Here is a 22,456-nt window from a genome sequence, read left to right on the forward strand (position 1 = left end):
TCTTCTCTCATCTTACTTAGATAAAAATAAATCACTGACACAAAATTTAGATAAAATCTGGTAAAGTCCATTTTTCTAACTAGACAACACTATGGAATTCGTCGTAGTGCACTTTTTGCCTGTCAGAACCTTTGTAATCTCTATGAAAAATAGTGTCAAAGAAAATGAAGAAGTTATATTGGAATCCCTCTAGAACAAAGGTAATAATTCCTTTCAACAAGATACAGTTGGATTGACTATCCCTCTGGTTTTGTTATTTTGCCTCTGTCCTGGCTCCTGGCTGCAGTGGTGGTGCTGAAAGAGAGGGCATCACAGCGGTAGCTTTGGGATAGAGCTTCTTTCCCCCCTGGGTATTTCTTTGACTTAGTGGCACTGAAAACTGCAGGCTTTTATGCAATATTCTTAATACCCTAATGATATTATGCACTTTAATCATTCCAAAGAAGTCAAGAATGCTGTATAGTGATGATTCCTTCTTAATGAATACATCTTAACTATTTGTATCCCTTTTTATTTTGGATAGTCAGCTTGGTGTATGTGTTCTGTGAATATTTTCTAAAATGACTGTATCATAGGACTTAAGACTTTGAAATGTAATTGACTATGTGGAGAAATGATTACACTTCAGCAAACCAGTTTAGAAATATTAATGTTCAGCTTGCTAATGTATATGTTTGAGACTTAATTAAAATCAGCCCTCTTCCAGTATTTTGTGTTTTGTCTGTGAGAACATTGTAGTGTATAGTTTTTTACATATAGAGTGTAACCAGTGGTTTTCAAAATATGGTCCTTAGCCCACCAGCCAGCATCAGTATCACTTGGGAACTAGGTAGAAATGCACATTCTGGAGCCCTATCATAGACATACTGAATCAGAAACTTTGGAATGGGGCCTAGCAATCTGTGTTTTAACAAGCCCTCCAGGTAATTCTGATGTATGCTCAAGCGTGAAAACCACTGGTGTAAATGGTATACAGTAAGATCTAGAAAGGTTTTCCCCCTACTCATACAAATAGTTATATATTGTTCTTTATGTAAATTCAGCTTAACCTGGTTATCCGTAATCATTTATTGGCAATGATAAGTTATTCTTAGTACTGCCTATAGAAATATAGTATATTTTATATACATATACACTTAGTCTAGTTATTGATAATTCAGTTAACTTAGTTTGGCATTTTCCTACCATTTACCAAAAAGTTTACATTAAATGACTGATTTAAATATATAGGTGCAATCTTCTATATTTCTTTTAATTGTTATGACATTTAAGTAGCTAAAACAATTGACGGGTGCTACAGTCTCCTGTTTATCCATAAAATGGGTACCTTGTGGGCAGTGATAACACAAGCTTTCTTTTCATTGCCTCTTACTTTACCAGCAGACCACAATTTTGGTCTGGCTAGACCAACTCTCAGAACATCATTCCTTGTATTTATATTTGTATCTGAGATATTAAATAAGATGGCTGGCCAGGTCAACATAGCACCTTATTTAATTTCTTTTTTAAATCAATAAAACTTATTTAAAAGTAGCTTGGTTTGTATGAGAACTGATGCAGTAGAGATATAGCTATCCTCGGAACTTACGCTTCAGACACGCGTTATTTACTAAAATAAATATTGGACAAGACAGTGCATTATTAATCTGGGCATTTCTCCCTTCCCAATTATATGCCTCATGGTAAATATAAACTAACAAGATAAGTAGATTTATCTGTTCATTTTAATTTTGTGTGTAATTTAGTACCTCCATAATTGCTGTAATCTTCCTTCCACTGTTTACAAATCACCAATTAATTAACTCATGGAAGAAAAATGCACATTCAAATTAAAAATAATTGTATATTCACTTTATAAAAATCACCACTGCTGTCTTTGCTTAACACTAGCAGTGGAAGTGTAAGTGGCTTACTCTACAAACCTTGGTGCTGGCAACACATAGGCAAACTGTGGGGAGATGCTCTAGGTACATTCCTCCTTTCTTGTTCCCTTTCCCTTCCCCAGTTGATTGCATAATGTATTCCTGTGCCCAAAGAATTCTATCATGGTTCTATTTGACTCCAACTTGTAGTGTCTCTTTTAGAAGCCCCATGTTTAGCCATATTATCCCTGTTCTTTTTCTTCCCCAGAAGAAATTTGGTGTGAAATAGTTTATAGAGTTCGCTTATTATTTTACCTAATGAACCTCAGGACAACACGCACACACATATACATACACACACACACACCGTCTCAGATGTTTGAGGGTGGCTTTGGAATCAAACTAATGAGTCCAATGAAGAACTGTCCTGCACTGAAGGGTTTATGACTTTAGTAGCTACAAACTGATTCCAGTGACATTGAGTTAATTTCTTTTGAGCTAATGAATGTATCTGCTCGCCTTGTTTCCTTCTAATTGATAAGCTCCAAGTAGTTGCTACTCTTTTTGGACAATTTTACTGAGTTTTATTCACTTCTTTTATTAGTCTTTTAATTTTACATATTGCACATATTTCATTAACCCATTCTCAAGTGGTTTAGCTACCATTCTGCCATTAAAATTTTTTAATTTAATTTTATTTGCTTGAGCACACTGATCAACCACTGAACTGCCTTCTTCCATTGTCCTGCAATGAAATAAGGATTACATTTTTGTGTATATGGCTTTCATAGTTGAGATTTCAGAGCACTGACACCAGATATTTTCAGTTTGTTCTCTGGGGGAATTTCATTTGCATCTATGTTTTTAGCTATCTGTGATAACTTGTTAAATATTAAAAAGATATTTTGCTTCTATTGGAACATTTGTATACTCGCAACTATATTTCTGTAAACAGCTGCAGTCAGAAATAAAACATTGAAAGTTTTCATTTTGCGGTGAGTAACTGTCGTTTTTTCCTCAGACTTTGTGAATGAATTCATATCCGTGAATGTCAGTGTTGAGCAGCATGAGCCTATGGCCGAAATTATAAAATCATTAGGAAAAGGTATGAAATATAGTTGGATTTGGAGCACTTTTTGCTTCCTGTTTTGCCAGGCAGTGTCGTAGCATCTAGTGTGGTAGCAAATCATGTAGCATAAAGGTGCTTTTGCTGAAAACCAGATCTCCCCAGCCCTCAGCCTCAGTCCCACACCCAGAGGCATTCTCTTTTTGTTCTTTCGTCTGTTATTTCCACATGTATCAGTTGGTGTTTACCAAAATGTATATATAACATGTCACTAGTGGTATTCAAAATGTTACGTGAGTAGACATATATGTCTTTGTGTGTTAGAAAAACACATATCCACCTACTAGACTGTGGGGAAATGTAAGTGACATTAAAGACAAATATTAAATACTAATACAGATGGAACATGGATATCATGAATTTGATCTATAAATAACTGAAGCTTAAGAAGCCCTGCTTTCAACAGTATGCTTATCTTCTTATCATATATAGACTTTGCCTGTTGATTCTGTGAAGGTGACTGAATTTTTAACATACCCAAATGTATACACATACATGAGTTGTCATTTTAGGAGGCTATATATTTCTTAACAATGCTACCATTGTTCTATATGTATTTAAAAGTTGTCTTCTGGGGGGTGCCTCAGTGGCTCAGTCTTAAGCATCCAACTCTTGATCTTAGATCTTGATCTTAGATCTTAGATCTTAGATCTTGATTTCACAGTCATGAGTTCAAGCCCCTCATTGGACTCCACTGGGTGTGAAACCTGCTTTAAAAAAAAAAATGTTGTCTTTTGGCATTTATTGACTTCAACAGCACTGGAAAGGAGTGATAACCAAATGAAATTTATTAAGTATAAATGTCAAAAATACTTGAGTCCAAAAAACTGCCTTTGTGGGCAAAACACTGATGTGACGATGGGACTGTAAGTGGCTGCAACCTGGCTTACATAATTCAAGGTACAGTGTCCACAGCAAGGGAGGTGGTTGTCCCGCTTTACTCCAAGCTGGTGAGAGTACTACTCTCTCATATTGTAAGGAGCAAACACATTCTCAGCAGCCATGTAATCAGGCCTGTAACAGAATTGGAACATCATTTATCCCTGCTCAGGACACAACAGGGACTCTGGAAATATAAAAGTAGCTACAGTTTCTCAGCCGCAACACTTAATGATCTTGTTCTCAAGAAGAGGTATTGATTGCTACCCCTGTGCTCTATTGCATGGCGCCATCGTCCCTGCTTCTACGGAGGCAATAGAATACAGTTTTTAAAAGCCTGGGTTCAGGGTACCTGGGTGGCTCAGTCAGTTGAGCATCTGACTCTTGATTTTGGCTCAGGTCATGATCCCAGGGTTGTGGGATCGAACCCCGCATCAGGCTCCACTCTGAGCGTGAAGCCTGCTTAAGATTCTTTCTTTCCCTCTGCCCCTCTCCCCCACTTGTGCTCACTCTCTCTCTCTCAGTCTCTCTCTCTCTCTGTCTCTCTCTCTAAAATAAAAATAAATTAATAAAAGCATGAGCTCTTGAGTTTGCCCACCTGAGTGGAGTTCTGGTTCCTACACATGCCATTTAACCTCTCCATTTCTCAATCTCCTTATTTATAAAGTAGAAACAAAAGCAAAACCTCTTAGGGCTATTGCAAAAACTAAGTAAATTAAGTCATGTAAAATTGCTTAGTTCCTGGTACACAGTAAGTACCTTGTTTTAGTATTTCTAGTCCTGACGCTACTTAGCTCTTCTGTCCTTGTGTACTAGATCCCATAAGCTTTGGCTTTTTCAAAGACCTGTTCCTTTAATTGTCTTCTTTCTCCAGGATCAAAACCTTTCCTCTCTGAGTCCTTCCTACTGGCATATAAATGTGCTATAATGTCCCTTATCTCTTAAAAAATCAAATAACTTTCTTTGACCACACACCCCCGGCCCTACACACACACACACACACACACACACACACACACACACAGTTTCCACTTCCTCTTCTTCCGTTGTCTCTTGAACCCATTCCAATCAGGCTTTCATCAAACCAGTCTCTGAAATATCTCGTCAAAGTCACCAGTGGCCTCCACTGGCTATATGCAAAGGTCAATTCTCAGATCTAGCTTACTTGGCTTAGTAGTATTGGACACACTTGATCACTCCGTATTTGAAACACTCTTCTTCACTTAGCTTTCAGGACCCCACACTCAGCTCTCCTGCTCCACTGGCCACTTATTTTTCATTCTCATCTTCCTGACCTAACACTGGAGAGAACTAGAAGTCAATTACCAGATCTTTTCTCTGTCGTAATTCATGTCCCAGGTAATGTCATCTGTGACATTGCTTTATATAATATCTGTATGTTGAAGATTTCCAGATGTGTACCTCCTACCATAATGTCTCCCATAACACCAGGTCTTTTTAAAAAATTTATTTCAGAGAGAGAGAATCTCAAGCAGGCTCCATGCGCAGCACAGAGCCTGACACGGGGCTCAATCCCATGATCCTGGGACCATGACCTGAGCTGAAATCAAGAGTCAGCCGCTCAAATAAGCCACCCAGACACCTTTCTATTACAGTCTTAATAGACATCCCTCTCAAACATAAAATGTCTGAAATCAGATTTTGATTCCACCCTTCCTGATCCCAGCTTCTTCCCCGAATATGCTTTCCAGATTCTTAAAATTTTTTTTTTTTTCAACGTTTTTTATTTTTGGGACAGAGAGAGACAGAGCATGAACGGGGGAGGTGCAGAGAGAGAGGGAGACACAGAATCGGAAACAGGCTCCAGGCTCCGAGCCATCAGCCCAGAGCCTGACGCGGGGCTCGAACTCATGGACCGCGAGATCGTGACCTGGCTGAAGTCGGATGCTTAACCGACTGCGCCACCCAGGCGCCCCGGTGAACTGCTTTCCAGATTCTTGCTCACCTTAGCAAATGGGATGTATCCAACCTTGTAAATATTCACTTCTTGAGACACGTGACTCAGTTGGTAGAGCATGCAACTCTTGATCTTGGGGTTGTGAGTTCGAGCCCTATGTTGGGTTTGGAGACTACTTAAAATCTCTTTTAAAAATGAATACATGCACTTCTCCACACCTCTATTGCTGTCACCCTGGTCCAAAGCATTTATTGACTAGCTTGTCACATTGTGCCACAATTCTCCATGCTTCCATCATTGCCTTACGCTTGGCTCCTCACCTACCAGCCAAACAGGAGTCAGATTATGCTATACCTCAGCCCAAAACTCTTCATGACTTCCTATCTTTATATTCTTACAGCACTTACGAGGCTCCGTCTCCAGGTCCCAGCTGTGTCTCTGGCCTAGCCCTCTCTCCCCTGCTCTGCTGTAGCCACTAAAGTCCTCTCTTTTCCTCATGTTACGCGTGTTCCTGCCTCAGGGATTTGCACTCTGACGTCACTCCTGCCCGGAGTGCCTCCCTTCAGGCATCTACATTTCTCTCGCTTTATCAGGTCTTTGCTCAAATGTAGCCTTACTGGGGAGGTCTTTCTTGATTGGCCAGTGTAAAACAAAACTCCCCGTATCCTGTCTCTCTCTTACCCTGCTCTTTCTTCCTAGCATTTATCACCACCCGACATGACTGTTCTGTCATTCTTCCCTCGAATGCAAACTCCATGAGGTGCTTGGTTTTGTTCATTGCTCTGTTCCCTGTGCGTAGAATAGTATCTGGGCCATTGACTGGGTAAATCAACAAATCAGGCAAATCACAATAAATACTGCCCTTTGGCATTTGTTTACTGAATTCTAGGTTTTTCTTGGTTTCTGTAACATTCTTTTCTGGGTCTCTTTATCCCTTCGGTTCCCTGAGATGATCTCAATATGTTGTTCCATTACCGTTCAGTATGAAGCTGCCCTGTTGGGAGAGCTCTCGTTCGAGGCTCCTGGCCATAATTTATTATTGCAGGCTCTGATCCCATCTTCCCGAGTCATCGATTCCACTTTGTATGCCTCACCTCCATCACTAGCTTCGCTGAAACCAATAAGCCTAGATCTTTGTACAAATGGGTTTTATTGATTTCATCTGGAACTTTCAGAAATTTACACAAAATTGCAGCAAGCAGGAAGGCAACAAGATATTTTCAAGCTGAAGCACCCAGCCATCTGCCATCAAGTATATTGGGGGGGGGGGGGGGGATTACCCAATTGCCTGTCAGCATCTGGCACAGGAGGGTCTCCGGCCTGCCGCCCTCGTTTCCTTGGCAGGTACAGGACCTGTTCCCAGTTCCAGACAACCTTGCTTTGCAAAACCCCTCGTGTTTCCTTTCAACGCACCACCAGAGGGCGGCCTTTCATCATATTCTACTTGAATTATACCGCCAGTGAGTCACACATCCATTTCAATGGGAAGTTAGAATATTATGCCAAAATTGTTCAAAGTTAATGAAACTCTAGGATTACAGTGTTATCCCCAAAACTGTGGAACCAAACGCTTCCCAAAGGAAAGTCATCAGGTCAACAATGACAGAGAAGAAACCCTTCCAGACTGTGATGTAGCTCAGAAATAGTGTTTGTAGAAGGCTGCTATTAAGTATCGGGAGCAACTATTTCTTGAATTCATTCATAGCGGCAGATGTAGCGTATAGATATGTCGGTTTATTTTCCTGCAGACATGAAATTAAAAGATTGAGGTAAAGAAGAGAGTTTTACTGTCTTTTCATCGGAAGGTATCGGTGTGTGCTGTGTATAAAGAACAAAAGGCAAAGCAAGAGTAACACACACATTAGGCATATTAGTCACTGCGTAGTAATCAAAACCAGTATCATCCTGTGCCATAAACAAGCACAGATTACTAAACAAGTCCCTTGTGTCAGATTCAGTCATTTCTTTCTCAGAGCAATTAATTCCCTTTTGTCATAAACCACAGAGAGGGCAATTAAAAGAAAAATGTATCATTGAGGAGTTGGATACGCTCCAGCCAGATTTAGCCCTAAAAATGGATCCCTAAAAAGAGGAATTCAGTTGTGTAGAGGACCTTAAAGAATATTGCCTCGCATCTTTCTCCGTCTTTCCCTGCTTTGTATCCTCAGTGGCCTCTTGAGACTAATCAGGTTTGGCCATGATAGCAATCAGAAGAATCAGTTACATTGAATAAAACTATCCAAAAATGTATGAATACAGTCAATTCTGTCTCCTATTCATTCCCTGTGGAAAGAAATAAAAACACACAAAAATCTTAAAAACTGAAGCCAGTCAAGCAAGCCTGAAAAAGAAACCTAGATTTGGCTACATTTTTGAAAGGAATCTAGTCTTGTGAGTCTCATTTTCTGGCTTTGATCTGGTTATCAGTTGGGATGGACTTGCCCAAATGATGGCCCACAGACAGGCCAAATTTTTCGTTTTTCTGCTCATCCTGCACTTCCTTTTTCATTAAGAACCCTGCCTGGAAGTGTAAGTCAAAGAGGCTACTTGGAGCAAAATACAGTGGCGTCTCATCCCAGATATTTTCCAGGCGTTTCTTCCATCCGTCCAGGATCTGAATTCGCGCGTCCGTAGGAGTGTGCCCAATGCTGTATGTCAGCTGAGGTTCCAGGACTTGGAAGCCACAGAAATGCAGAGTGCCGCTCTGGGGATACACGGAGAACAGAGGTGAGTCACAGAACAAACCCTATACAGCTTGTACCACAAACAAACAGAAGTAATGTAGGCTTTCCAACAAGACGCTCCGACGTGGGGGCCTGAGGCACCCTGGAGAATCAATTCATAGCTATTTTCTCTCACCTTCTCGCGCTCCATTCCTAGCTGTTACCTATTTTAGCCTATTCAGCTGAGCTCTTGTTTAAATGAACAAAATCTTGAAACCGTGCCAGCCTGGGATCCTCTGCCAAAGAGCCGGAACTTCTTTCACATAAGGGAGTTTCGGCTTCTTGGCAGAGGACTCCTGCCAAGGTATGTGGATGCGCCTTTCTCCGCCTCTCCTCCTAACTAGATGAGCCTCAATAAGTGATCTGTAGAATTTATTCTCCAATATTAATGTTAATTCTCCGCCGTTCTAGGTGGCCACCGCATTTGCTCTTCTCTCCAACCCTCTTCTGTATAAGAGATCATCTTCATAGTCCAGTGACCGACCACCCAGGAACCTCCCTCAGACTCCACTCTTGTTGGCTGGGCTAAATCATTTCTGAAATTTTCTAATAGGTGGTGAGGCCATAGCGGCAACCTGGAGAAGGCCAGGAAGACTGGAGACAGATCAGTTGTCTGGAGTGGGGGCCCATGGCTATATAAATCTAGGGGTTATCTGCACTAGCCTTTGGTTAGGAGACAGAGCTGTTTGGACGCGTGCATACCCAGGTTACTCTTGAGTACAGGGGCCCGGGAAGACTAGTAAGGCTTAGAAGGGAGCTCCCTGGAGTTCTGAATTATTACGTTGCTTCCGTCCTCACACCTCGGGTCTGTTTTCAGCTGCCATCTTGAGAATCTGGACCCCCCCAGAAAGCTCAATTAATTAATCCCCGGGGAAGGTTCACTGAAACAAAGTAACCTGAATTGGCCAGAGGATGATATTCATGTCTCCGTGGATACCCTGCAGCGAGTACATGGAGCCGCTGCCACCAGTGGTGATGGAAAGCACGGTCTTCTTATTCTGCGAAGGAAAAGTCATCACGCTCCAAGTCTCCTTCATGACGGGAGGTTCACGAAACGGCCCCAGGGCTGTTCTTGTGTTCTTTTTGACACACAAGTCCAGCCACCTGCTATTTCTGTTCCTTCCTCCCACACTGGCTCCTCTGAGCCACGCAGTATGACTCCAGAAGTCAACACTCGAGGGCCAGCCCCGGAGTCCACTGCTGGTGCCTAGTGGAGTTATTTGTTGTGTCCGTTTCCCCACGGCGCTCCGCCTGTATCCAGGCATGTAATCCAGGAGACCTCAAAATGTGTCCGGTGTAGTATTTGGGTGTCTACATACATACAGAAAATAGTCTCATGAGGCCTCCACCACCCAGCCTCAACGCTCAGCATCTTGCCATTCTAGTTTTGTCTAATCTCCCCACCCCTTGTGTTCCTGGGGTATGTTAAAACAAATCCTAAAGTCCTGTCTAAATATCTTCACACAGAGGCACCTGGGTGGCTCAGTGGGTTGAGTGTCCGACTTGGTCTCAGGTCATGATCTCGTGGTTCGTGGGTTCGAGACCCACGTCGGGCTCTGTGCTCACAGCTCAGAGCCTGGAGCCTGCTTCGGATTCTGTGTCTCCTTCTCTCTCTGCCCCTCCCCTGCTCACACTCTTGTCTCTCTCTCAAAAATAAATATTTTTAAAAAATTAAATATCTACACGCACTATTATCCAGCTCTCCCAGGAGCCTGACCTTAGTACCCAATTGTGTTCAGAACTCTGCCTCAGGACAGAAGGCAGCCCGGATCCAGCTGTTAGAGAAAGCAGAACCATCCACCTACCCGGAAAGGTCCATTGTCATACATGGCAGCATACGTGTACGCGAACCCCCCTATGAGCACTCGTTCAAACCAGCCTTTCAGGATGGCGGGGACTCCGAACCACTGCAGCGGGAACTGTGGGGCAGAGCACAGAGAGGTCACAGCAGGAACTACTGCCAGCGAAGAAGGCTCAGGTGCTTGGCTGACGTCACAGAAGAGCAAACCCTTCTTGGGGCCCTTGTCGTTGCTTCCGGAGGAGTTAGCACATTAAAGAAAAATATTGTCCTTGGTCAGTCAACTTGACACTCTATTTCTGCCTAAAAGAAACAAGTACCGGGTAGGTCTGAAGAAAGCCACGTGCAATTATGATTTGTTTCTACAAGATCACATTTCGCGGCCGAGTCTAGACAGCAAGGAATGCAGATAAAGTTTGCTACGGTGTGTGACGCAAAATACAAAATCGATATTTTGTAGGAGTGCTGTCAACAATGTGAAACATGTACCTGTGTTCACGGATGTGAAATCCTACCGTTTAGAATAAGCTGCACACGGGGCACCTGGGTGGCTCATTCGGTTGAGTGTCCGACTTCGGCTCAGGTCATGATCTCAAGGTCCGTTGAGTTCGAGCCCCAGCATCGGGCTCTGCGCTGACAGCTCAGAGTCTGGAACCTGCTTCAGATTCTATGTCTCCCTCTATCTCTGCCCCTCCCCCACTCATGCTCTGTCTCTGTCTCAAAAATAAACACTAAAAAATTTTTTTTCAAATAGAACAAGCTGCACATGAGTGTGTGCTCACACAGGCGAACAAATGACCCGTGTGCGCTCAGTTTATCAGGGAATCCCCATGGAAGAGTCTTGTCGGCCCTCTTGTCCTAATAAAAGCAGCACGAGGATGATACCAGTATTTCCTCTTCTTCTCCCTGACTCCGGATTTAAACACAGGGACACCGGGGACAGGCCCGATGAGACAAGTTTAGCACAGAGAAGGAATTTGTTGGACTTGATATCTTTCCCTGATATTTGAAGGGTTATTGATCCAGAGGAAAGGGGGCAGAAGGGGCCGGGGTTTAGAACAGAAAGAACATGAGATGGAGCACAAGATTCGTGTTCTCGCCCTGAATCTGCCGTGGACACGATGCAAGACCTTTGTCACATAAGCCCCTTACTTTTGCTAAGTCTGATGGGCCTCATCTGTAAAACCAGGGGCTTGAGTAATCTCTAGATTACTCTGCAGATTACTCACAGCTCTGCAGTTGTGAGGGGCCAGACCTGAGGCTTTTAAGATAAACGTGTGGGTGGCTTAGACACGTAGATTTGGTCCCTGTGAATGTTCTACAGTCAGAGCTGAAAACAGAATTGGTTGGCTTGCAGCATATTGAAAGTTTATTCTTCCTCTGGTTGTTCTTGGAGAAGTGAGAAAAGTGAGCAGGGGGCTAGCCCCAGTGGTACCTTGGGATAAATTAAAGTATCGCTTCCTCAGGACGCTTTATTTCTATGTTGAAAGACTACCTACCATACAAGTACACCGACTCCCATAGTAAGACTTTGCCAGGGGCGCCTGGGTGGCTCAGTCAGTCAAACATCCGCGTCCCGCCTGGCGTCCGGCCCGGCGCTAACAGTGCAGACCCTGCTTGGGATTCTCTCTCCTTCTCCGTCTCTGCCTTTCCCCCACCTCACCCACTCTCTCTCAAAATAAACATTTTTAAGTAAAAAAAAAAAAAAAAAATTAAAAATTAAAAAAGACTTTTCCCTGTCATCTGTTGGTAAAATGTTATAAGTATACAAATCTGAAGTGTCTACGTTGTGTTTCAGTATATTGCTTTTTACAGTACACAACTTGCACCGTTGTACTGATAGTAAACTGATGCATCGGATAGAAGCCAAATTCAAAGACCACCAAGGTCCTTTCTAAAATACGGTGATTCTGAGAAGCAGAACTGAAAGCTGCCACAGTGGCCGCAACAGCCACACTAGGAAAAGATACAGTGGAAAACGCTGACCAAAAAGGCATCCTTCAGGGCACTGGCTCATGGGGCGTGGCTTTGACTGCTAGCGACAGGCCTGAGGGTGGAACGGAAGACCTAAAAGTTTGGATTCTTTGCAGCTGATTGAACAGTTGCAAAAGCCGCAGCTGGTGTCACCCTCCTCGTGCAGCTTCTAGGGTCACATCTGGTCCATGTTCAATATCAAAAGGCAAGTTAGAACCGGTAGAAGCAAAGTCATTGAGTCCAGTGTGGCATTTCCGGGAAAGAGGATTGACAAGGAGCTCGTACAGTACGGACTGCCTGGCGGGGAGACAGCTTCCACGAGAAGAGGGGCGGGAACACAGGAAGCAGGGCAGCGCCCCCTTCAGCTGGGAGGCTCTGACCGCAGGGGTCCGTGCCCTGTGCTTCACTCCGCGCTCCTGCAGAGCAGGGGTCAAGTGCAAACTCTGAGAGATCCCACAAAGAATCACTAACTGAAGCGAAGCTCAAGGCTCACTGGTCATCTTTGTAGTCACATATTTTTGTCTAAGTTTATTTATTTATTGAGAGAGAAGAGATAGCGTGTATGGGAGCGGGGGGGGGGGGGGAGGTGAGGTGGGGGGGCAGATAGAAAGGCAGAGAGAGAATCCCAAGCAGGCTCCCGGCTGTCAGCACAGAGTCGGACGGGGGGCTCGAACCCACACACCGTGAGATCGTGACCTGAGCCGAAACCAAGAGTCAGGCTTCGTTAAGCCACCCAGATGCCCCATGTAGTCACATATTTTCAGAGTAGTACAGCCAGGTTCACAATATCTACAAATCTGTGTAACACCACCCCGTTTGAAGTCATCACCCTTCTTTATAAAGAAGGCGCTGAAGTGCGTAAGTGACTTTTCCTAAGATCACATAGCTAATTAGGTGACCAGTCTAGGACAGTAAGAACTCAAGCATCCTGACACTCCTTCTGATGTCCTATCGCACCTGAAAAATCACAAGGTCTGCAGCTTCCAGCTTCTTTTGTTCCGCCACAATATCGGGGCTCAGGCGGCCTTCTTTATAAGCTAGAACAGACTCGGCAGGATACTGAAAGTTCTCGGGGTCCTTCAGTGGACCTGCCCAGAGGAAAATGACAGGCTGGAGTCAGAGGGGCCGAGGCTGAGCCACAGAACCCACAGGCGAGTTGTGCCACAGAGACCTAATTAAAGGGGGGGAAGGCTGATCCTACCTGTGATGTCCCTTCTGGAGATGACGGGATTGAAGTTCATGGCATACAGGTCTGACACAGTGACCTCCCATCCTTTCCTCTTCAAGGCCTCTACAGCAGCCTCCTTCATGGCATGGTTGAAGGACGTCCTCTCTGCGTGGGCCAGTACGATCAGTGCTCTTCTGGCTATTTAGACACACACAAGGCATATGGAGGAAATCAGTTTCCAAGCAGCAAAGCTTTAGCTACAGGGCGGCCGAGCCAGGATCCATAATAGAGGAGTGAACTCTGCGAGGCATTGGGTGATGCAGTCCATCCGCGGCAGCCAGAAACATATTTTCTCCTTAAAAGTACCAACGAATAAAGGACGCATTTTAATGCAGTGGCTAATTTTGCTGGCATACTTAACTGGCCATCTGCATGAAAATGGACGTATCCTCTTAGAAAATGGACTTATCCTCCTGACACCTTTTTTTTTATGTTTGTATTTTATTTTTGAGAGAGAGAGAGAGTGTGTGTGTGTGTGTGTGTGTGTGAGTGGGGGAGGGGTAGAGAGAGAGGGAGACAGAATCCAAAGCAGGCTCCAGGCTCTGAGCTGTCAGTGCAGAGCCTGATGTGGGGCTTGGACTCACACACTGCAAGATCATGAGCTGAGCCGAAGGGACGCCCAACCGACTGAGCCACCCAGGCACCCCCCTGCTAACACCTTCTATTAGGTGTCAGGCGTCAGTGTCTTGGTTCCCCTCATCAGGGGGTAGTGGCAATGTTCTATTTCCTGGGTGCTGATCACACAAGTTTGTGAAAATTCACTTCGAATTTTCAGTGTGTCTGTTGTATTTGTGTTGTTGTTTTCACTATCCCACAAACACAGCTCGTAGAGCAATAGATTCCTGGCAGAGTACGGATCTAAAGGAAGAATTTGTATAACCTCAAGATGGAGAATACTTTGTAAGAAAGACTAGAGATTCAGCAACCATGAACGGAAAGCTTGCCAGATAAAGCCACATAAAAATTAAAAATCTGTGTGTACCAGAAGGCACCATAAACAAAGTCAAAAGACAATCAACGGGGAGCAGATACCTGCAACTCTTACCAAAAAGGGTTAAAATCCCAACGAATGCCTACACACAGAAAAAAGACAGACTACACAATAGAAAAATAAATCAAGGATATGAGCACTCTACTCACAGAGGAGGAAATGCAGATGACAAAAAACAAATGAGCAGGTGCCTTGCCTGGCTTGTCAGGAAAAGCAAATTAAAATGAGATATCATTATTTACCCATCAGATTGGCAAAACAATTTATCATTATTTACCCATCAGATTGGCAAAACAATTTAAGACAAGCAACACTGAGGGCTATTAAGATTGCAGGAAAGCTAGCAGCTGCCAGTGGGAACACGAATTGCCTCCACCCTGGGGGAAAGTAATGAGGGCGAATCTCTTTAAATTTTGAGGATGCATAAATCTTGACCTAGCTCTCCAACTTTGGGGAATCTGTTCTACAGACTAAAAGCGTTGGGATATAAGGATGTATGAGCAAGGACGTGGACTGTGTCATTCTTCTCACTGGCATTCACTGACTCTTTATGGGGAATATTTGAATAAATTATGGCACATACACATTACAGACTAGTATGCTGTTAACTGTATAGAGTTACCCAGAAAGCTATCCACGATGTATCGTTAACTGATCAAATGAAGCGAGTGTGAATCCATTATTATAAAAGACAAAGAGGGGCGCCTGGGTGGCTCAGTCGGGGAAGCATCCGATTTCAGCTCAGGTCACGGTCTCACTGTTCCTGAGTTCAAGCCCCACATGGGGCTCAGTGCTAACAGCTCAGAGCCTGGAGCCTGCTTTGGATTGTGTCACCCTTTCTCTCTGTCCCTTCCTCGCTCACACTCTATCACTCTCTTTGTCTCTCAGGAATAAAATAAAATTTTTAAAAAATAAAAAGAATGAGGGGCCCCTCTCTGGCTCAGTGGGTAGAGCATGTGACTCTTGATCTTGGAGTCATGAGTTCGAGCCCCACGTTGGGTGTAGACATTACTTGAAAAAAAAAAAAACAAAGAAACTACATATATGTGTACGAAGATTTGCAGCATATAGGTATGAGGGGAAAAAAGATGTGGAATAATTACATGAAACTACTGACAGTGTTCTTAGCTAGGTAAGAGATGTTAAGGGCATAGAGACAGAGGGGAAAGATTTGCTTTTTTCTTGGACCTCCTCTGTATTACAAAGTTGTTAGAACCAGAATGTTTTCCTCTTGCAACAACGGCATTTAGTTTAGTTTAGTTTTATTTCTTTAAAGTTTTATTTCTTTATTTTTAAGTAATCTCTATATTCAGTGTGAGGCTCAACCTCACGGTCCTGAGAGCAAGAGTCACAGGCTCTTCCAATTGAGCCAGCCAGGCACCCCTTTTTATTCTCTTTTACTTGACGTATACTTGACACACAGCGTTGCATGAGTTTCAGGTGGACAACACAGCGATTCCACGCGCCTACACCTTACACCGCGCTCACCCCCCCGTGTGCTAACCTGTCAGAGCACACGACTCTCCTACAAGACCACCGCCCATATTCCCTGTGCTGTACCTTTTGTCCTCGTGACTTATTCATTCTATAACTGGAAACCCGTATCTCCCCCTCCCCTTCACCCATCTGCCTATCCCTCTACTCCCCCTTGGCGTCTGGCAAAGTCAGTTTGTTTTTTGTATTTATGGGTCTATGTCTTTTGTTTGCTTGCTCATTGGGTTTTCAGATTCCACAAACAAGTGAAATCGTATACTATTTGCCTGTCTCTGGATAACAGCATCAACGGGTGCTTACTTCGTGCTAGGCACTGCTCTGAGCGCTTTGCATTCTTTTCCAGTTGTCATGGCAACACCATGAGCTAGATACAATCAGTATCCCACATTAAAGATGGGGAAACTGAGGCACCGAAAAGTTAAGCAAGTTACCCAAGTTTACATGGCAAGTGGTGAAGCTGGAATAATGTAAAAATATGAAGACATAAGGGCGCCTGGCTGGCTCAAAGGAGCACGGAGCTCTTGATCTCAGGGTTGTGAGTTCAAGCCCCATGTTCGGTGTAGAGATCACTAAAAAAAATTAATAAATTATAGATAAATCCATGCAACCATGTGCAGGCAGCAGGGCAGGGAATGGAGTTTACCACCAACACAGCTCCTAGTAATTGGTGTCGCTGCCTCATTTCTCCCTAACTCCTAACATCTGTGCCCATGGGCGGAGCTCCAGCGGGAGCAGCTGCTTTGGGTTAAAATCGGCCGGGCGGCAGCTTCGGCCCTAGCCTGCCCAGGAGCCTTGCCTCGTTCGCTCTCGCTCGTTCCTGGCGTTTCAGACTCTCCAAACTCCGACGCGGGGAACATAAGTCTGATAAGGGATTCAAATTCTGGGAGCGATTTACCTACTTTGGACGGGCTGGGGAAAAGTTCAGGAGCTCCTGAGGCTGCCTTAACAAATCCCTGCCCCCTCTTTATCAACTCCAGGACTCACCACTCTCGGGAGAGATGTGAGTATATAAAGTTCTGACAAGCGTTTTCTCTGTGACGTACCTTTGCATTAGTTCTATCAGTGTTTACTGAATACTGCTTTGTGAGTTTATATTCTTGTGGCTTACTTCTTCTGAGCTATGTATATAGATATAAAGATATTTTTTTTTTTTACTTATCAGTATTCACAGGCACTTCTGAAGTAGTAAAATACAAAGGCACTTGCCATAAAATGACTGAATCAGGATATCTAGCCCTTGCTTTCAAGGAGCTCATCACTTATAAGCTATAGGACGCCTGCTGCTTTCAAAAATAAACAGGGGCGCCTGGGTGGTTCAGTAGGTTAAGGTCGGGCTCTTGATTTCGGCTCAGGTCATGATCTCAGGGTTCCTGAGTCCGAGTCCCACGTCAGGCTCCAAGCTGATGGCATGGAGTCGGCTTGGGATTCTGTCTCTCCTCTCTGCCCCTCACCTGCTTGTGCTCTCTCTCTCTCTCAAAATAAGTAAATAAACTTAAAAAAACAAAAAACAAAAAAACGATGTAAGATGAGACACAAAGAAGAACATATTTGCCAGAAACAAAACCAGCGGTGTTCAGTATCTGGTATATATAGATTCCTGAAAACAACGCAGTAGAAAAAAATGGTCAAAGGTTCTAAATATACAACAGAACACTGATCGGCAGTCAGTAGAGCAGAAGCGCTCCTGGGCCAGAGTTGAAGGGCAAATGGGTGACTCCCTCTCCAAACAGCATGATACCAAGTCACTGGTGGCCAGGTCCTTTCCTGGACAAACCTGGGGTTTTTTGGACTTGAAGTGTTCATTTTCCCTTTCTGCCACTTAACTAGCTACATGACCCGTTTGATATCCTCAGAATTTCCCCCTAGGAATGGCGGTAAGACGTGCACACAAAAAACTAATGGCATTAGCCTGACGGGGGAGGCAAGGAACAAAATGCCAGAGGAAAACTGTTGACTTCGGGCTGGCTGATTAGGGAAGGCCTTCAGAAGGAGCTGCCATTGAAGGAGAGGTTTGAAAGCCAAATGAGCTTATTACCAATACTGCTAATTTAATATTCATTTCTGCTTGCCATGCACATAATTGACCTGATGGAGGCCACTTGGTAACGCAGCTGAGCATATCTTTGTGAACGCAGCTCTCTCCCTGTGCTGGTTCGCTTTCAAGATTTCATACCCTATGAAACGTGCTCCCCATTCATCATCACTTCTCTGTGTCCTGAAATCCCTCATTCCTTCCCCACCCTCTTTTTTTAAAATTTTTAAAATTCTGGTTAGTTAAGATACAGTGTAATATGATTTCAGGAGTAGAATTCAGTGATGGATCACTTACATACAACACCCAGTGCTCATCACAAGTGCCCATTTTAATACCCATCACCCGTGTAGCCCATCCCCCTGCCCTACTCCCTCTGTCAACCCTCAGTTTCTTCTCTATCCTTAAGAGTCTCTTGGGTTTGTTTCTCTCTTCTCTTCCCCCCCACTTCCCATGTGTTCATCTGCTTTGTCTCTTAAATTCCACATATGAGTGAAATCATGTTATTTGTCTTTCTCTGACTTATTTTGCTTAGCATGATACATTCTAGGTCCATCCATGTCATTGCAAATGGCAAGATTTCATATATATATATATATATATATATATATATATATACACACACACACACACACACACAAACACACCACATCTTCTTTATCCATTCATCAGTCAATGGACATTTGGGATCTCTCCATAGTTTGGCTCCTTCCCCACCATCTTTTGTGTTCTGTTCCCCCCAGCACATCCACTCTAGCATGAGCCCTGCTCATGTTCTCCCTAACTCTTTGTCTCAGCCTCCTGACAGGGTTTACTGAGCACCTGTATCCACCAGGCACTGCTCTAGGCATTTAGGATACATCCGTGTACAAAAGAGACACAAATCTTTTATTTTCGTAAAGCATACATTCTGGTGGCCAAAGTATCCCGAATGTTTCGGGGGAGCTGGTCTCTGTCCTCCTCTGTTACTCTAACATTCCTATAATTCTCTGCCTCCAACCGCAGGCCAACCTGAAACCAAGCATTCACTGACATTCCGGATTGAACAGGACTCTCTCAACCTGCAGCTTCATTGAAGACCAACACAGAACTCAATGTTCTGGGGAACATAGGGAAAGATAAAGCTGGCAGAGAAAGAAAGGGATGGTGGTACATTGTTTTAATGTAAAGCACATCTAGATCTATTTAACAGTAAAAGATAGATTACCCACATGATCCTTCTGGCAGGAAGAATAAGCAATCAAGGAAAACCTGTTACAAGTGGAATAAGGGCAAGCCCTCCTGTCAGTTTCATGCATTTTGTTCCTGCCTTCCGGGCTCCCTGGGTTCCTCACGGAATGCATGCCTGCCGATCAGAGGAACCCAGTAGTTACAAACAAATGCTCTGGATGCTTCCATTAATGTCAAGACTTAGCTGGATACAGTTAATACTAGTTAAACAAGGTCCAAATCATCCCATTTTCTCTCATTCTCCCCCCCCCCCTTTTTTTTAAGTTACACATAAGTACAGAATATTCCGTAAGATTGCCCTATACTGTGCTGGTGTCCTCAGGCCAGCAGAAGAATGATATAGAGGGGTGCCCAGGTGGCCCAGTAGGTTAAGCATCTGACTTTGGCTCAGGTCATGATCTCCTGGTTCATGGGTTCGAGCCCCGCACTGGGCTCTGTGCTGAAAGCTCAGAGCCTAGAGATTGCTTTGGACTCTCTGTCTCCCTCCCTCCCTGTCTGGCCCTCCCCTGCTCACACTGTCTCTCTCTGTCTCTCAAATATGAATAAACATAAGAAAAATGAAATAGAAACAGCCTCTATCGTGCGTGCAGGAAACCTTGTGAGCTACCAGCAGTCTCTCCCAGATGCTTCTCCTCCAGGCTTCCAGAAACTCTGGGTGGGCTTCCAGTCCCCAGCTCAGCCCTTTTCAGAGATTCTAACTGTAGGTTGTCAACAGCAAACAGCAGTCTCATCCCCTCACTTGTGGCACGGGGAGATTCTCTAGGTGTATGTGTGTTTTCAGAAAGAACAAGGCTCATGGGGCGCCTGGGTGGCGCAGTCGGTTAAGCGTCCGACTTCAGCCAGGTCAGGATCTCGCGGTCCGTGAGCTCGAGCCCTGCGTCAGGCTCTGGGCTGATGGCTCGGAGCCTGGAGCCTGGAGCCTGTTTCCGATTCTGTGTCTCCCTCTCTCTCTCTGCCCCTCCCCCGTTCATGCTCTGTCTCTCTCTGTCCCAAAAATAAATAAAAAACGTTGAAAAAAAATCGTTAAAAAAAAAAAAAGAAAGAAAAGAAAGAACAAGGCTCACAGGGAAGGAAATGACAAAAAGGTAGAGTTCTGTCCCAATTGAAGAAATGGCTTTCTAAACACTAGCACTGCCCCATCTCGGAATGAGGCTCTCTGGTAAACAGAGTCCCCTGGGGGCTGCAGCTGGGGTGTCTTAGAGGCATCAGATAAAGTTGCGGTGACCTGTAATGTCCCCTTAGGTTGATGGTGGAGAGCGGAGGTTCTGCCACTGAAATGGACCATATACAGGGATCGGGTCTGCCCCATCCAAGGATCACAGACAAAAATGTCTCCTGAACAGGGGCACCTGGGTGGCTCAGTCTCTTGAGCTCCTGACTCCTGGTTTCAGCTCAGGTCATGATTTCTCGGTTGGTGGGATCGAGCGTGGAGTCAGGCTCTGCACTGACAGCCTGCAGCCTGCTTGGGATTCTCTCTGTCTCTCTCTCCCCCACCTCCCCTACTCATGATTTCTCTCCAAAACAAATAAATAAACTTAAAAAAAAAAAAAAAAAAAAAAGTCTCCTGGTCAGGCAGCCTGGGACGGTCTCTATCCAACTAAAGGGTACAGGTTCCCCAGTTCCAGCACACTCATCACCAGATCTTTCAATTTTCCTCCCGAAGCAGGGAATTCACATTTTTAAATAAAATAACCTATATTTACTATAAATATCAGCAACTTATTCCAAAATGTTTTAAATTCTATAAGGCCAATCAAGGTGTGCCAGTGGACCAGATTTGGCCATTGACAACGGCCCGTTTCTGACCTGTTTTGGTGGAAATTTTCTGTTTCCAAGGTCAAGTCTCTGTTAAATGCCCACCTAAGTTTGTGGGTATGGGGTAGAAAACAGGAGCTCCCCTTCCCCCGGTGTCTTATTAAGGCTCAACCTGGCATCTTAACGCTCTCGCTTCTTCAGTTTTGAATCCAGGAGAAAAACTGAGCTCTAAGCCCCTCCAGGATCCTTGCAGACAGCTGAGGCCTGGGGGTGCCCCAGCTCCCGGACGCGGCACTCACCAGCCAGGGCTCCGGCTGTGCTGATTGGCTGCGCTGCTGGTTGTCAGGGCGACCCTGGCCGCCGCTGAATCCTCGCTTTGGGGGGTGGGGGACAGCAGTCTAGCAGCGGCCGGGGCTGCACCTCAGGAGGTTGGGCGTGCAGCCTGCAGAGCGCCCGCCACTTTATAGCTCCTCGCGCCTGCCCGCTTGGGGCTCGGCCTCCCGGGGTGGAGCCGGCTGCTTGCCCCTGGGGCGCAGGGCGGGGCGTGCTGTGGCTGCTCTTCAGGGAAGGGAGGGGGGTCTGAGGGCTGGAATAGAGTGCCCTGGGCACGCGTGGGATATGGGACGGGAGGGTGCAGTTAAAGGGTCTGGGTGTGGGTGGGAGGCAGGCCCATGTGGACCCTGTCCAGGAAGCACCTGGGGACAGCAGGGGGAAGTTTCCGGCGGAGTCCCAGCGCCCTCGCGAGCCTCTCCCAGTCCTGGGAAATTGCCTCCGCACGGAATGGGGTGGGCAAAGAGAAGGGTGTGCTGGGTGTGGTCCTTAAGCCTCGGATTCGCTGAGTCACTGTGACTCTGGACTTAGATTTGGAGGGCCGAGGTACTTTAGGAGACGTGTTCCAGGAGAAGGGAATTCATTTCTTCCTTTGCAATGTTCACATTGTGCACTGGGGGGGTCTCAAAGGACGCACTTCGCTGGGTGCAAACCCCTGCTCCTCAGAGTGGGAATCTAAATGGTTTAGTCCAAGGCTGGCTGGAGAGATAAGTAACAGGGAAGCATTTAAAGAATAGCCAAGACGAAGGAAAGTTGGCTTTACAAAGGCTGACTTTAGGCAGCTGACCAGAGCAGAGAGAAAAGTTTTAAATCCCTACCAAGTGAAAGTTACAGTAAAGTCTTCATCCTACGGGTTGTACTGTGCATGTCTTACTGTGTTTTACAGGTACTGCATTTTTTTATACATTGAAAGTTTGTATAAACTTTGAACAAATCCACATCACCCCCTTTCCCACAGCATTTGCCCATGTTGTGTCTCTGTCACGTGTTGGCAATTTCCTGAAATGTTTCGAACCTTTTCATTAAATTTGGTATGATGATCTGTGATTAGTGATTATAACTCACTGAAAATTCAGAGGATGAGCATTTTTTTTTAACGTTTATTCATTTTTGAGA

The 22,456-nt window shown here is 44.8% G+C and overlaps 1 protein-coding gene across 1 annotated transcript; it reads right to left on the reverse strand.

Annotated features, from left to right (window-relative positions):
* Positions 1-7,499: 7,499 nt before the first annotated feature.
* Positions 7,500-21,732, reverse strand: NQO1 (NAD(P)H quinone dehydrogenase 1). Its single transcript, XM_058706963.1, has 6 exons — positions 21,310-21,732; positions 13,482-13,646; positions 13,238-13,368; positions 10,314-10,427; positions 9,405-9,506; positions 7,500-8,489 (listed from the first exon to the last, which is right to left on the reverse strand). The coding sequence occupies exons 2-6, from the start codon at positions 13,588-13,590 to the stop codon at positions 8,184-8,186; spliced, it is 762 nt and encodes a 253-aa protein (XP_058562946.1). The 5' UTR covers positions 13,591-13,646; positions 21,310-21,732; the 3' UTR covers positions 7,500-8,183.
* Between the last annotated feature and the right edge of the window lie 724 nt (positions 21,733-22,456).

Source organism: Neofelis nebulosa, chromosome 17, assembly GCF_028018385.1.
Source record: "Neofelis nebulosa isolate mNeoNeb1 chromosome 17, mNeoNeb1.pri, whole genome shotgun sequence".
In the NCBI taxonomy this organism is placed as follows: domain Eukaryota; kingdom Metazoa; phylum Chordata; class Mammalia; order Carnivora; family Felidae; genus Neofelis; species Neofelis nebulosa.